The 17,035-nt window shown below is 43.0% G+C and overlaps 1 protein-coding gene across 3 annotated transcripts in view; it reads left to right on the top strand.

Annotated features, from left to right (window-relative positions):
* Window positions 1-17,035, top strand: part of MCUB (mitochondrial calcium uniporter dominant negative beta subunit) — a 34,265-nt gene that overhangs the window by 11,828 nt on the left and 5,402 nt on the right. For 2 of the 3 annotated variants that reach the window (XM_046940589.1, XM_420651.8), the window contains exons 2-3: window positions 13,650-13,725; window positions 14,308-14,478. In XM_046940589.1, the coding sequence (XP_046796545.1) occupies window positions 13,650-13,725; window positions 14,308-14,478 (247 nt within the window). Of the gene's footprint in view, window positions 1-11,888; window positions 12,055-13,649; window positions 13,726-14,307; window positions 14,479-17,035 lie in introns of those variants that run through there. The other variant, XM_040699417.2, reaches the window with a different exon arrangement.

Genomic DNA, 17,035 nt, shown 5'->3' with positions numbered 1-17,035 from the left:
GATTTCATTGTGAGTGGTGCTGTGATAATCCAAACAGGGCTGTAAGTGTGAGTACGTTTTTGTGCGTTGTGGGATGAGGAACATCCCAGTCAGGCTCTGTTCCTTCCAATGCTCTAGGTGAGGCTTTTTTCTGTACCTGTAAAAAAGACTGATTAATACAAAACCTCCAGAGAATGTCTGAGAAAATTGCTCTGCAAATGCCTCGGATGCTCTGAAGATTTACCACAAATCACTGCTTGAGCACTAATACTTAGTGCTGTTTACAAATGTAGTGCGTGTCTTAAGAACATTAGTCTCTTCTAATGCTTTTTTTTTTTCCTTGCTTGATGTTCTTTTTGTGTGTCAAAATCTTGTTTCAAGGCTTAAAGGTAAGACATATAAACCCCGTAATAACTCATGTCTGAAGGGGTGAGAGAAGAATGAAAGGGATTGATGTTTCTTTTGTTTGGTTGTTCTGGTTTATTTATTTATTTATTTATTGTGGTAAAGATTTCACCTTCTGAAGTCCTTCCTGTAAGGCTTCTGGCACTGGAGAGAAAGCAAGCAGTACGCCTGTTCTCATCGTCTAGCTAAACATTAAAATCTTGATTTTTTTTTTACCACCACCTTCCTCCTCCTGAAGGGGAATGGGCTAAAGGAAAATTAATGGAATTGCTAGAGCCGGAGTTGATTTCTCCAGGGTCTTTTCCATCCTGGCAGCATACTTGCAAGTCGGCAGCAAAGATGAATTTCTCATTGGGTTGCTGGTTGGCAGCACAGTTACTGCAGCCAGGTGAGAAGGCAGTAAGCTCTTCTGAGCCCAGAGGTGTTCCGCGGTCACTTCTGGGCCTTGTTGCAATACAGTGTTGATTATGAGATACTTCTGTTAAGGGCATCTAACACCAGCTCTGGCTCTGGGCTGATGATTCCTTTTTCTTTTCCAGAAAGATGGAAGGAAGAGACAGGCTTTCTCCTAAGCTAAGTGTCCTAAAGCTAAAGTGATGTGCCCAGCAAACAATTAAGCCATTTGTTCTTTGTACTGGAACAGGGAGGCTGGGCAGAGGACAGTTCCCAGGCCTGCCAGTTACTTGCTGTGACTTTTTCCATCCTTGTCTGACTCATGCGTTCTGGATCATCTTGACACTGCACCTGAGGGTGCAGGTATTCCTGCATGCCATCCACAGAGTGTTTTGTGTCTGCCAGACTGGCTTAATTCCTGCAGTATGGGGGGATCGACTTGCTCTGTAAATGTGCTGCTGTGTGCCATTTGTAGCTGATTGAGTAGATGAGGAATCTGTGGTCTGCTCACTGTGAGGATAGATGGCTCACAGGGAACGCGTGACATGACGTCCACGATCCCCAAGGGTTGGGGAAGTGTGAATTTAGACTCTGAAGGTCGAGTTTATCGCTTGTAAAGTAAATCTCTCATTTGAGAGTGGCTTTATCTGCTCTAACAATAGCTGAAGAAGAGAATAGAAATTAAAAATGAACATGGATTGGCCACTTGCCTGCTATATGTTGTATCTTTTGTTTTTGGTCCATGAACCGATTCTTCATCCACGCCTGGCTGACTGGGAGTGATCTCATGCTCTGCGTGGCCGTGTCAGCAGGCAGTGCGTGGGTAAACAGAGAGCTTTGTGCTGGTGTGGTGGTGCACAACCTCCTGCTGCTGGGGAGGGAATGTGTCGTGCTCCCTCTGATGAAAAAAGAAACATTTGCTGTGAAAACAGGAAACTTGCACTTTTAGAAGCCGCGCTTATCACAATGAGCAGACGGTGCATCTTCAGAAGGACAGAAAAATTGAATACATTATACACGGACAAGATTGTAACTTTTTTTTCCCTCAATTTCAGATAAGCAATTTTGAAGCAATTATCTTGTCATTTGCACTCTGGTCATTTTAGATCAAAATTACTTCAGCCTTCACATTTTTTGTCAGGTGGAGAGGAGGTATTATGTCATTTTGCATGAAATGTTTCATTGCTCTGCACTGCAGGTAACAGTTTCATCTTCCTGCTCTCTCTATTATTGCTTAACTGTAGAGAAAGAGACCATGAGGTTGATTTAGAGATCGCAAAAGCATCTTTAGATGTCTCACGTATTTACCTGAGCGGAGGAGAGATTAAATTGCTCTTCTTCTTGGCAAATCAAATATAATATATCATGAGGAAATCAGTTTGGGCAGAGTGCTCTGCTGTGCAAAAGACAAATGTTCTCCACGGAGGGTGCAGTCACCTGTTGGGCTGACGTCCTTATGCTGTAATGAACAAAGCCACTGTCCTGTGAACAAATTTTCTCTCTATTTTTTTCTAGGACCTGTCTCATTCTCTTACCTTCTCTTGCAAACTATCTCTTACTTGATATTCTTTACTTACTTTTTGCACCAGCCTCTCAGCAGAGCAATGCCGTATCCCATAGTGTAATCTGTGGAAGACAGACTTCTATTTATTTCTTTATTTAGTAAAACCTTCTCCTCGCCTTTACCAATAGGTTTAAATAGTCCCTGAGCACCTGCCCTCCTAGAGCCCTCTGTGGCCCTCATGCTCCACACCTTGCCTCTCCCACAGCTGGTGTAAACCCAGCCTTGCAGCTGGGGTGTCTCTGAGTGCTGCAGCCTTGGGGCAGAGGGGGAGTTGGTTGTGTCCTTTTGTTGCAGCAGTGGGTTAGTAGGCGGGTGGGCCAGACGCTGCATGCTGAAGTGATTCTTTGGGATGGGGTAGAGGTCTGGGCTAGCCTGGGCTGTGCAGGTGAATAGCAAATAGACAAGTTTTAAATTAATCACAGTATAAGAAGATATGTTAGAGTATCTAAAAATGTTTGAGAAGATGGCAAATGTTCTCTTAGCTACAGGGTAGCTCAGTTTCCTTTTCTGCAGATCCTATCTTTGCCATGCCCTTGAGAGCAAAAGAAGCTGGAAGAGGAGTTTGCAAACAGTAAAATGAAAATAATTACAAGAATAGAAGCCTGCTGGAAGAAACACACCTTTCATAAAAATGCAGTGTCAATAATAATGGGTTCTTAGAGTGCTGTTGTGCTGATATTGGTAATGAGAAGCAGGAAATCTTCTGGGTCTGAGTTGGGAGGGCATTGAGGCACAGCGACTCACGATCTTGAGCCATCTGTTTGCTTCTGATACCAGAGGGGAGGGTAAAGTGTCTCTCTTCTGACTGCCTCTGGTTTCACTTCGCTGCATGTTCAAACAGGAAAAACTGAGTCAAGTATTGGGACTCTCTTGTGAGGAACTTTTGTGTGCGGTAACCAAACCCTGTTGTTAAATCCTACATTAAAATTAAATCAATTTAATTAATTTAATCAATTAAAAGAGCCCAGGCCTTGTGAAAGTGAATTGCAGCTGTTGAGCCATGCATGCTCTTCAGAGTACTGACCCCAAGCTATCCTTCATGACAGTGAAAGTGTAAAGCAAGAATAATCTGATGTAAACCACACCCTGATAGGACTTTATTCTGGGCAAGCCATTACAATAGTGCCATTCTTCAGCACTTCATAAAGCTGGTTTCCTTGTGTGGCGGTTGCCTTGCCTTCTGCAATGGCTGTCAGTCCCCTGGTGAGCAGGGATGCAACTGTCTTCAGGGATTCCTTGCACCAGCTGATGAAAAACATGGTTTTGCTGCCTTTCAAATATGAATGCACTTTGGGCTTGTTGGAGGGCCGAGCTTATGAGTATGCGCTCCACCACAAACCATTACAGCATGTCTGGTCTCTGTTGGCATTAACCATCAGTAGTTTGTAGTTCTCTTTATGTATTGCAAAAGCTTTTGTGCAAGTTGTGAATATTCCGAACTGAAATACTGCAGGTAGCTGCATGCAGTAACATAATAAAATAGATGCTATCAGAAGTTATGAACAATCTTGAACAAAAAGGCTGATGTTGATCATTCATGTGCTAATAACTTTGGATGCTGTGCAGCATTTGGAATTCAAGCCCTTAGGTACTGCTGTTGGCCGTTGTGGTTTTCCTAGTAGTTCCTGGGTTTTGGAGGATGCTCTGTGGTGGTGAGGGACACCTCTGTGTTGTCCCTTGACTCAAGGACTTGAGCTTTAAGGAAAATAGACAGTACCTTTTCCAGTCTTCAGAGGGTCGGGGTCTGCTGTCAGAGCAGCACAGTGCTCCAGGGGAAGCCAGCAGGAAGATCTCATATGCAAGTTCTATTAACTATGATTGAACCTCAGCAGCACATGTGTAGAGGAAGGGAAATGTTGAACAAAGGTGCTTATTGAAAGGAAATGGCGGAAATAGAGCTGCTGGACTTTGGTGTTTATCTCAAACTGTCAATATTTAGTGAGTAGTTTGTGTTGTTACTGGCTTGGTGCACTTTGCTCAATGAGACGCGTACTCTGTGGCCTTTTTTTATCTCCTTACAAATGCAGAGATATCCAGGATATCCCATTCAGATTAAATAATTGTTTTGTAGCGTTAATTAATGCCTCTACTTAAATATGAGCATTGGCAGATTGCTTCAGAGACTTCAGATGCAGCACGTAGATGTGGAAGAAGGCAGATTCTTAGCTGAACTTAAATAGTGTTATTCTGTGTGAAAGGAAAATACAGACATGGGGAAAGCAAGCACAGAGGCTGGTGGGGCTCTTTGTGCCCTTCATGCCCACAGAACAAGTGAGCAAAGAGATTTTCAGTGAGTTCATTAACCCATATGAGATCCTCCCTCATGGAACTGGCAGACAGCAGAAGCACACTGCAGCAAAGCATGTTGGTGTCAGAGACTGTAAATGTTCTTTCCCTTGTATTTTCTTCCAGGATGGCACTTTGCAAACATGGCTCTTTTATTGCTAATTAGATAAATTTTTGCTCATTTGCTAGACTGTTAGTAAGCCATGCTTGGAAAAGCGAGATGATCTTTTGCGTTCCAGAAAAGCTCTCCTGAGTTATAAACGTGTTAACTACGAGCTACTGCAGGTTGTCTAACATGCTGTTTTTCAAGACAATGCAGATGTTATAATGTGAGAAAGGTTTACAAGAATTCTCATGCTATGTGTTTGTGAGGAAGGTTGCTCCCCTCCAGTGCTGGTCCTCATCACAGCAGAGGTGGTATGAGTTGGTCCCAGTTGCTCCGTTCCTGTAAGAAGGGTGTCACGTGGCTGGTGCTGGGGACCTGCATTTCCCATGGCAGGGATTTCCCAGCCGAAGCCCTAGAGTTGGTGAAGTCCAAGCAACTGGTATTAGTCCTGGTTTAGGAGCTTTGAAGGAAAAAGAAATGGGGCATCGCTTTTTCTCACCTGCTGCCAAATGCAGTGTAATGGCCTGTTTTGCTACCAGCCCTGGAGTAAATTTACTCATGCAAATAAGGTGCCTGGAGAGTGAGTCCCATGCTATCCAAGGAATACAGTGCTTCAACAGCTGCTGCAGTGAGGAGATGTGCAGCTTGCTGTGAACCTGGAGGTGTCTGCTGGGGGGCCATCCTGGCATTGCTCTGATGAAATAGCAGATTGTAAAATCATCATTTTAAAAACCAAAACAATTCTGATGGAAGCAGTATAACTGTGGGGTGTCGCTGCACGTTAGCGATAGGGAAGGGCTGGCCACTCTCTGGACCAAGCAGCACCAGGGCTGGGAGGTACCAGTATTCAGGGCTGCCTTCTGCTGACCTTTGCCCATAGCCACAGGGGACTGATTGGGCCAAAAGCTTGTCTATAACCAGCCAGAGAACACTTAATCCATAGCTGGGAAATGTCATCCCTCTGTCTCCTCCAAATAGTTTTAAAGAAAGTAGTTTGCTGGTAGGAGCCGTTTGCTTCCAGCCTGCACTAGTGGGTACGTTGTGCTACCAGATTCAGACATCAAAGTGTCATGCTGAAGCGTAGGAGAGGAGAAGCAAGCTGAGAATTAGGTTGGCATTGTTCTGATAGTTAATTATTTACCCACTGCAGGCTGCTTCTGGTCTCGCTTTTCTTCACTCCTCGGTATCCTGAGGTAATAAACCATGCAGGGATTGTGTTTCTCTGGGATATGGCTGCAGAGGGACCTGCTTCTTGAGTGGAGACAGTTGGGGTCCAGTTCCTGGTACAAAACACATTGAATGTTTGGTGGGAGCTACTGGAAAACCAAGTTGCTGCTTGAGCTGCAGTGTTGGTGTAGTGCAGCGAGAGAAATAATGTGTTTGTCTTCAGGCTTCCTGTTACTTCAAAGACACTGATCATTGAAGAGAACTCACAAGCAGTATCAGTGGTTAAAAGCTGTAGAGATTAATTGATTAGGAAAAAAAAAAAAGGTAAGGATTAAATACACATAACTGGCCTAGGCAGTCACTACAGAAGTTCATACATCAACAGACATGAGAGGTAAGAGCATAGAAAATAAAAAGTAACTGTGTGTGTGGCTGGGGGTAAGGGTGAAGTGAGAAGGAGACTTTGGATATCCCATGTGTGACTCCTCGATAGTGAAATGTTCTTGGCTATTAAACACTTTCCCCAAGGAGAGGGTGGGAATTCATTACTGGATGGACGTGGAACTGCGCTAGACAGCAATCCAATAAATATTTAGAATGAAAAACCTTGTCCTTTTAGGGTGACCACATCAATGTATTGAGTCTGGCTTCATCTTGTGACATTAGTCACAGTCAGCGTTATTTGAATCTGTTGGGAAGGACATGCAGCACGCGGAAAGAGAATCGTGCTGTGCTGGGTGCCTGCAGGCAAATGTGCATTTACAAGCCTGGCAATATCCCCACCCTTTGCTCATCTCGATGGCAGTGTTACAGTCAGCTTGGATCTCAAGTTTACAGAACAGCCTGCTTTTTTAGCTGTACTTCATCAGCTCATTGGGAGGGAAAACCCAATGTCAGACAAGGGAGTGGGCTTCGTCTGTGCAGCCACAGGAGGGGAGCTGGGTGCTGAGCTAACCCTGTGTGCTCTGCTTGTCACTTCCACTTGCTGCAGCTCTTTTCTGCCTTTAGCAGAACAGCTGAAGGCTGTGAAAGTGGATCTCCTAAAGCTATGTTGCTGAGTATCTTTGGTACATAATGCTTATTACAGTGACAGTTGTGAGACAAAACAGAACTACTGCATGACAAAGACATCAAGCTGCCAGACTTTGCAAAACCCACATTAAATGTCCTGGTGTAGTGCATTTTCGAAGATGCAAAGAATGATGAGCTGTTTCTAGCGGAGGAGAACTGTCATTTGAGTTCTATGCAATGACATATGGCAATGTTTCACCTTAGTGCAAAAGCTGAGAGATTTGCAGTGGGATAGGTACGGCGTGTACCCCTCTGTCAGAAATGTGCTGCTCCAAGGAGCTGTCTCGAACCCAAGCGTGTGATTCTGGGCCATTTGAGGGGGCTTCACGCTGGCTGCTGGTGGCCTGGGAAGGAAGGAAGAGCTGTGTTCTTATGTGCATGTGCACCTCACTGGCTCCCTGCTGGCTGGGCACAGGCAGCGCATTTAAATGCATGGCTCCTGCCTTCCTTCTGGTGGCTGTTTGCAGGGAGGCAAACTTGGGTTGTTTAATTTATGAAACGAGGAAAGCCTTATTAGCCATTATTCCTGTCTTTTAATCTCATAGACAACAAGAAGGACTGTCTTCTTTACTCAGTGCAGCAGCATGCTGGAGAAACAGAACAGATGGCAAGCAGAAATCTTTGTGATTCTGCGCTGAGATCATCTTCTTCCATTTGCCAGCTTGTTTGTTACTGGTTGACCACACTGGTCAGGTGGGCTTGGGTGGGCACTGGGATACATGATAGGTCTCTCCCCCAATGTGAATGTCTTTGTGTTCTTGGCTGGTTTGAATGAACATTTTTGTCTCTGGATATCTCATGTTATCTCTTAATAATGCTTATTATGATTCTCAACTAATAAGCTCCCATGTAAAGCTACTGGAAATCTAGCAGGAAGGAGCAAGGAATAACAGTGGGGCTTCCTACTGGGATTCAGCCTCTGCCTGACTGGCATGGACTGGCAGCCCTATGGCTTCTGCTTGCTTCCAGCTTGGCATCTGAGACAACACACAAGGTCCTCTTCTTGCTATGGGCTTTGGGATGCTGGAACGCATTCTGGGGCTGATTGTGAGGCTGACAGATGAAGAGTGTTTATCAGAAAAACAGAAGTAGATCCTGTTGGGTTAACCCTAAACGGTTCCTGTTCCTTACCAGAAGGAAGTTTTGCAATGAATTAGGAGTTGGACAGTGTTAGGAGCACAGTCCACAGTTGGGTAGAGTTAGGAGCACAGTCCTCATGGCTTTCAGGGCTGTCTAGTTTAGGCCAAGGGAAGGCATTTGATGTTGCCTGTCTTTCCATGGAAGAAATAGCCTCTGAGTCCTTTAAAGACAGTAAATGTTTTTCTTGGAAACTTCTGACTCTACTTTGCCTACACGTGAGTGTTACTTGTACAGCAGTATGAATGCCCTAATTATGAAACAAAAAAGCAAGCAATTTTTTTTTTCTAAATGCTGCTTACTGATTGCCTGGAAACTGCCTGCAGCTGACAGGTTAGGATTTCAAAACAGAAAGGAAAGAAATTCAGCTATCGCCATTTGACGAAAGCTGGAGTCTGCCCGGTAGGCGGTTTTGTAAGGAAACAGCTAATCATGCATGATACAATACAAGGTAGGAAATGACAGGCTAGCTTGACCAAGAGGAGAAGAAAATAAGCAGTTTCTTCTGATTGCAGGGAATCCTTAAGCACTTATTATACTCATGCTGTATGAAACCTTTTGCTGTTATCTCTATTGCATTTCATCTGTGATTTATCTTCTTGGAGCAAATTCTTTTTGTAAAACTCACTTGAAAATTTGTCTTCTTTCTAAACAGGGAGTCTGTGCAAAAGACACCATAGTCCATTTTAAATCTTAATGATTCACAAACCCAGGAGAGGAGCCGGTAAGGGCCTAATGGAGCTACCAATTTAACGGATAGTAATACTTACTAAACTGTACTTGTCTTATTCGTAAATAAGATGTCAGTGAAGTAACGGTACAAAAGTAACTGTGAATTCAGTGATGCCATGTGTTTTAGGAGGCTGTGTAAGATGCTCCTACCCACTGATGTTCGAGCATCATAAGCCTGTAGAGCGAAATACAATTACTGATAAAATGTAGAGGTGTAATCTCTACATCTCAACAGTATGGTGGTGTCACTTGGATATGTTCAAAAACCATAATAATTATAGGTCAACAAAAAGAAGGTGATCCCTCTGGAAGCGAAGGATGTAAATGTCCTGTGAGGCACAGGGAGCACGGATATATCTCTTGGCCACATCTGAATCCTACTTAAAGAAGCTACAAGGACTCTTGAAAGAGTGAAAAAAAAAGTATTCATAGAATCTGATCACCTCCCTCGACCTGCTGGCCATGCTTCTTTTGATGCAGCCCAGGATACGGTTGGCTTTCTGGTCTGTGAGGGCACATTGCTGGCTCATCTCCAGCTTGCCATCTACCATTACCCCCAGGTCTTTTTTCAGCAGGGCTATGCTCAATTCTTTCATCTCCTAGCTTGTATTGGTAGTGAGGGTTCTCTCAACCCGAGAGCAAGATCTTGCATTTGGATTTGTTGAATCTCATGAGGTTTGCCTGTGCCCACTGCTCAAGCCTCTCTAGATCCCTCTGGATAGCATCCTGTCCCTCTGGTGTGTCAACTGCACCCCACAGCTTGGTGTCATCACCAAACTTGTTGAGGGTGCAGTCAACCCCACTGTCAGTGTCACTGATGAAGATATCGAAGAGTATCGGCTCCAGCACTGATAGCTTTCCTAAAGATTAGCTTCCTTTTTTTATTCTTCTCCTGTCTTATATCCCTCCAAAGTGTAAACAAACTCAACCTACCAGAGGAAGCCTTCTCCTCACTTGAGCCAAATGGAGAAGCTATGCTCCGTGGTATATTTTAATTTTAAGCCTGGCATCAATCTGATTTCCCAGGCACTTTATTCTTGCTCAGCCAAGCTTCAAATGCCTTAAGGCATAGTTAAAATAAAGAAAGACCTGAGAAAACAATACTCATACATTTTGCAAAGTGCCTCTTTTAGGTATATTGAGATATTCCCTGCTTTTTATGGTTTGGGGCATGGGTATGGCTAGTCATATTCTAAGTAGAGGAGTCCATTCTAAATGGAAGTGTTGATGAGCAGTTCTGTTTTCTGAATAATGTCTTTTTTTCCTATGTGCTGCAACCTGCCCAAGGCTTTCAATCAGATAAGTGCTTTAAGAAGAAAACAGGAGTTGGCTAAAACTGTGGTAAAGCTGCAGGTGTATTAATCTGACTTTGCATCCTTCTGTTATTTCTCTTCTGTTATCTCTGCAATATAAACAAGATTTTTTCCTGACTGGCAATTTGAAGAATTACTGTTTCCCCTAGAGATGAATAGAAGCATGTTTTTGAGAGATATGAAAGCAGCTGTATGCATTAAGATGTGCACTTTCTTGGACCTTTGTAGGAAAAGATTCAGCTAGTCCATTTTCTTATCTAATGGGATATATTATAAGTGTATTTTTTAAAACAAAGTCTCTCTTGTTATCCTTAAAGTCAAATACTGCAGCATTTCCCAGGTTGGGATTTCTATCAAGAAAGCACAACGTAAGAACAAAGATGTGTTCAGTGGGAGAAATGGAAAGCCCCGTCTGTGCTGACAGACCGCTCTTTTCACTGTGTGGTGTTAGAGAGCAGATGGCACAGCTCTCAGGGTAGGCTTGCTTTTGTTTTTGATAAAACACAAGCACATTCTCCATGCTATGATCCCTCTATCTCCAAATCTTAGCCCTCTTGGGTTTGCAGGCATAGTTCTAGGTGTTGTATCCTTTCTTCTGTCCCAAAGAGGAGGTAGGTTGGGAAGGACAGCACCTTCTGGATGGCTAGATTCAACTGAACCTGGATGAAGATGGAAGATTTCTGATCCTTTGGATGCAAAAAGACTTCTAGATCTCCTTCCTCAGTAGGAAGGGAAAGGAAAGAACGTTTGCTAAAACAATAAGAGGAAATACTGGATGTTTCTTTGTTTCCCTTGGTTTTCAGCCGTTCTGAAATGTCTGGGGATAGCTGACTCTCACATTGCAGCTTGTTTATTCTGTAATTAGTTGATTGGTTGGTTTGCTTCTCTTAGAGAATCAGACTGAAGCAGACATCATTCTTGTGCAGAGGACTGGCTGTGTTTATTGCAGATTTAAAACAAAAAAAAAATGCAAAACAAAACACACAGAAAATAAAAAGAAACCAAACAACAAAAAAACAACCAAAAGCCACACTGGTTAATATGGAACATGTCAATAGTTTTCTGTACTATGCCTGTTGGAAAGCTTGCTGCAAGATGCCTTTTATTTACCATGTTTTACTGCAGCTTATTTAAAATAAGGCCAAGAAGCTGATGCTTAGTGGCATATTGCATTACAGTGTGTTTTTCTATTTCAGTTTCTTTCTGTTCCCTTAGAGAGGAGGAAATGAGGATATGGGAGACTGTAGTATTATTTTTTTTGTAAAGGCCACTCATGAGTTTGTCTTGAGGCATTACTGACGTTGTGTGACACTATAAGGACAGATGAGCTTTGCTCAGGTGCTGCTGGGACCACAAGGGCACAGCAAGCCCTGCACCAGGGAGTGCAGCTGAGTGGGCAGCTGTGGGAGCAGCGTGCTATCTTAGCTGTTGAAATAACAAAGCTGCTGTATCTTCTGAGGCTTCTGTAAGCCACGTCAAAATGGTTTCAAATATGGAGTTGTTGGCCAGCTGTGTTTTGATTCAGATTATTTTTATAATCTTTTGGCATGGCAAGCCAAAATGAAATAAAGCCATTGGTGCTCTCTGTGTTCTTAGAGAGTTTGCTGGTGAATTTTTTTGTAGAATATCAAGGTAGCTTTTTCATGAGGAATGTATATATTATTTTATTATTGCCTTCCCTACCTACTTTGTAATTTTCCACGGAGCAGGAGTTACGATTTGTATTTGCATACGTGGTGCAGAGGAAGATGAGAGGCTTTCCTGCTGCCTCCTGCAGTGATGATGGTACCAGCTTTCATATCAAACTGGTTACACATGAACTTGAGCTTCAGTTTGCAGCAGCGGTCAGACAACACCATAAGAGATTGCTTGCCGGAACAGATACTGCCAGAAAATGCTATGTAGGTAGGCAGTGTGTTTTTTGTTTTCCTTAGAGATTATTTATTTATTTTGAAACATGAAGATGATATTGCTATTCTGGTCTTTCCCTGCCCTGCTCGAGCGTTCCTTTCCAGCTATGGTGGTGGCTGCCTTCGTTTCTGTGCCAGCGGCAAGGCAGCAGCTGTGCCAGGCTGCTTGAGAAGGGGACAGTTGTTTTGCTGTAGGGGACGTGGCTTAATGGCTTCACTGAAACATGAGGTACAAACCTGGAGATGCACAGAGAAGGATCAGTCAGCCCCTCGCACTTCCCAGTTATGCTTGTGTAGAAAGAGCTTGTTATTTGGAACTCAGTTATACTCTATTGCACTGTGGGTTTTTTAAAATATCCATTAGAACAAACAAGTAACAGGTATTTACAGTTGTGTAATCTTAACAGCCTCCCTTACGTGGGCGGTTCTGTGTGTTTCAGGATCTTCTGTGGAAAAACAGATCACGTTTTGAATGTTGTTTCCTTATGTATGTTTCTGAGTGTGTGTGTGTGTGTGTGTGTGTGTATTTGCCCCCTGTAGGTGGGGTCTGGTAGGTGTGTGCAAATGTGCTCTATTACAGGGAAAGCCTTTTGCTCAGGTAAGGGCATGAGCAAGCTGCAGTGTGTGTTGTTGGCTTTTTGTCTTTCTGGGACTGCTCCTGCTTGTGTATTTAATAAATGCCACTGTGTTTAGGTATTTTGCTGTTTATGTAGGTTTCTGACTGCTTCTGGTGCCTAAAGTTTATAATGTACAAATTTCTCAGTGTCTGATGTTCCCAGAGTGACTTATTTTTATCTTTAAATCCTGAGCAAGTGAGGGTGGAGGCCTCCTTCCTTTGCAGCTTGCTTTCCCCGCATTCTCACATGGCTTTGGCTTGCAGGTTCCTAAATGCTTTGGCCTCCAGGATGCTATGCCGTGTTACATCCAAACCTTTTCTGGGAAACAACCAGTCCTGGTCAACTCTCCCCAGTGCACCAGCAGCTGTTGGAGAGGAGATGCTTTGTGCCTGGCAAGCTTTGGCAAGCTGCCTTGTTAGCATTGTTTTTTAATGCCCTGAATGCCAATGCTGAAATTGTGGTTAGTGGTGTGTAATGAAGCAAAGAGTGCCATCAGGCTGCACTGGCTCTTGTTTTATTTGCTACAACTGAGTATGTTCTGTTTGTGATTGAACAGTGAGGCTGCAGTGAAGTGATGCATGTGGTTCTGGGGCTCGTTACAAGCTGAGTGTTGCAGAGCTCCTGTGCCTTCAAGGCACCACAATGTGGAGAGAGAGTTGCATGAAGCCATTCAGTAACACTGTTTTAATTTTTCACCTTTCTTTCCTTCCCTTTTTTCTCTGAGTTATTTAAACTGTGCAGTACAAAAAAAGTTTAATTATAGGTCCCTTATATCTTTGACAGCATTTATACTTTCCAGAAAGAAGGTTCTGCCTTTTAGGTAAGAGTTGGTAAGGAAAGGGGCTTTTTCAGAAGCACATCTTGCCTGTCATATGGTACAGAAATAGATCCCTATAGCTGGTGCTGCCTGTGACAATCTGTCTCGTATCCTCACCTTGCTGAAATGATCTCCCCATGTCTGTGTTGCAGGTGCAGCTCTGGAGGCACAACAGGACCTGGGCACGCCAGGAAGGAGCCTCCTACAGCATGCTGGTGCCCTCTGACGGTAAGGCTGCCTGCTGCTGTCAGCCCGCTTCTCTGTGAGCAGGAGGCATGTTGCTGTCAGCTGAGAGCAGGCTGGCCAGCACCTAACTCAGCTGGGTGGTGCAGCTTCTGCTGTGAGACCAAGTTCACTGTGTGTCACATGCATAGAATCAAAAGCATAAAATACCCTGAGCTGGAGGAGACACACAGAGATCGTTGAGTCCAATTCTGGCTCCACACAGGACCACCCAAAATTCAAACCCTATGACTGGGAGCATTGTCCAAATGCTTCTTGAGCTCTGGCAACCTGGTGCCATGACCACTGCCCTGGGCAGTCCTAACCCTCCCCTGACAAAGCTCCATGCTGTTCCCTCGGGCCCTGTCGCTGTCACCAGAGAGCAGAGCTCAGCGCTGCCCCTCCACTCCCTGTGTGGAGCTTTAGGCTGTCATGAGGCAGCATGTCCCAGAAGATATAGCACTGTATTCATTAAGGATATGTACCATGTGGTGATCTTTATTTATCCTGTGCTTTAAAAAACAGCTTAAATTTAAGCTGCAACTTACAATACAGCTTTTTCACTTTTTTTTTTTCTTCTTTTCCCAGAAGTGACTATTAATTACAGGCATGGTCTTCCCATGATAACTCTGACGTTGCCTACAAGAAGAGAACGCTGTCAGTTTGCTGTTAAACCAGTGGTAGCCACAGTGGGGGCATTTCTGCAGGATATACAGAGAGAAGATAAAGGAATTGTGAGAGCAGAAGTCTTTGCAACAGGTATCTTACATTTGTCTGCCTTCAGAGTGAATAAATTCCTGTTCAAATCATCTGTACTTCCCCTCTGAAGCATGATTTAAAAGCCACATCAGGTTTTGCTTTGTTACTGTTGAGATTAATGCTTCTCAGGTTTATTGGTGTTTCACATTCAGTATCTGAGTCCTTTTGAGCTGATGTAAAATGCAGAGTTGGACATATTACTTTAATCTTCCCAGTAGATTCCTCAATTATCTCTTTCAAATAGCTTCTCTTTCTGAATAAATGTCTCTCTTCTGGTTTTCTTCATCTCTTTCCTTGTCCTCTGTGATCATTCTGAAAGGCTACCGGTTTGGTTCTGGAATGTGATGTCTGCCAGTTGTTCTGTGTTCTCTGAAGCTGGAAAAATGCTTGTCTTAATGCAAATATGAATTCACATGAGAAACATACTGGGAGCGAAGCAAGCAGAAAAAGCATGCAGTGATAAAGGGCAGCTTTCTGAAATTCTGGAGAAGTTTCATGTATTAGCACTGATGTGGTCTTTTTCCTTGTAGCATATTGATTATCCCACTGTCACAATCATTCGGGTGATTTTCTTAAGACAACCTGGTTCGTGTTTTGTCAAAGTATTGTTGCTTTTTCCACAACAGTTCTGAAAAGTCTTGGAGCCCTGCCCTGCTACAACAAGGACTTGATCACAAACATAAAACTGGAATGTAGCACCCTTGTCTGAAGTTGACAAAATAGATGCTAGAGTGAGGCTTTCCATCATTTCCAATGATTGCAAATGGTTATTTTGTGGTAGATGTGCAGTCCTTTAACTAAAAAGCATCTGTTTCTTCATACCCACTCCCAACATGCCCCTTAAAACAAACAAACAAAAAAAACCAAACAAACATAAAAGGTATATTCCTATAAAAAGATCTATTTTTGTTCAAGTAACACATAGAAGAATGTATGGGGATTGGGAATGTTGGTCCAAAGGTTCATAACTGGATGCATTCATTATGTTCCCTCCCTACCTGGATGATACTGCAGGGAGCTGCAGGAACTTTTAAAGGATCTAGAAACAGATCGATACTTGTAGAAGATTAGGAAGCCAGAGGTCCTGGCGAAGCTGCCTTGGTTGTCTTTGAGAGTACATGTAGCAAAACAGGGAAATATCATGTAAAGCAGTGTGATCTGTGTGGATCACAGTGCATGCATGAGCTTCCTGTATGTAAGGAGTTGTTTTGTGAGTTGATTTTCCTGGGAGGCTGGTCTTGTGCTATTCTTTTTGAATACTGTATTTACTGTACAGCGAAGGTAGAAACATCTCTAGAAAAGATGATTTTGTAGGATTGTCCTATATTTTCAGACAGCACTGTGGCAAATGATCATTGCCAGTAGCTTCCCCTTAACATGAAAGTTCACAGTAAAAATGGTTCCTCCATGGGATAGATAAGGCAGGGCTAACCAAGAACGTTCTCCTGCAGTATCTCTCAGTACTACTATCTCTGCAAAAGCACCCATGAATTAAGTATCTGTGATTCACTGCTGAACCCCATTCTTCCATGTTAGGTCCAAAAAAGCTTTATGTTAACTGCCTCTTCTTCTGCTTCAGGGCAAACTTCAGGCTTCTGTAAAGCACAAGATGATTTCTGTGAGAAACCTAACAGTCTAGCATTTTCAGTATAGATTAACACCAGGTTCCAAACTGTAAAGAAATTTGGGCTCTTTTCACCTAGTGTCATCTCTTTAAACCTCCAACTTTGGAATAAAAATGCTTGCTGATTTGATTAGAAATATCTCGGTTCTCTACTCTGTATTCTCAAGTGCCAGGCAATTGTAAGGGTAGGGAACAGCTTAGATGATTAATTCATTAGGAAACTGATACTGTAAAGAGAAACTATTGGTCAAGTATTGTGAGTTGAATTTAAGCATGTATTATTAATGAAAAATTATGAAGATTTGATTTAATGCAGATACTTTCCAGTGTCATTTAGCCATTAAATGAAACTCAGCCTTAATTGAAAGTGTTAGTGCTCTATTTGATGACTCACTTTCATTTTCATTAGATTTAGTCTTGCAAAATGCCTATAGACAAAATGTGGCCCTTTGTTCACCTTAGAATACCTGTGCTTAAGTATTGGAAGAAAAGTAAACCTTTTCTGAAAGCCTGCATGGAATTTTCTAAAACAAAACAATGTATCCTCCCCAAACTTTCCAACTTTTCAGCTAATTAAAGGTTTGGACAGGTTAACAAATCTGCAGTGTATTGGATCCAGAATGAAGAACCTCTCTGGCACTTCTTTTTTGAAACATTTTTTGCTTAAATGTCACTTTATAAATGTCACCTTAATTTACATGCAAATGACGTTTGATGTTCTATTACACCACTTTATAAAAAGAGAATAGGGAAGAAACAAGTGGATGGGCACGTGAACGTTTCAAATTCTGGACTGAAATCCTTCCAGGTTTACTTACCTACCCACGTGACAGGAGTAGTCCGATCATTCTGCTCAAGACTGAAACTTGTGTTTTCTGCTATTGCACACCCATTTGCAGAGGCAGGTGAAGACACCTCTCTATGTGTGGGGAA

The sequence above is a fragment of the Gallus gallus genome, chromosome 4 (genome assembly GCF_016699485.2).
Source record: "Gallus gallus isolate bGalGal1 chromosome 4, bGalGal1.mat.broiler.GRCg7b, whole genome shotgun sequence".
In the NCBI taxonomy this organism is placed as follows: Eukaryota; Metazoa; Chordata; class Aves; order Galliformes; family Phasianidae; genus Gallus; species Gallus gallus.
This window is presented reverse-complemented; position numbering and strand designations above follow the sequence as displayed.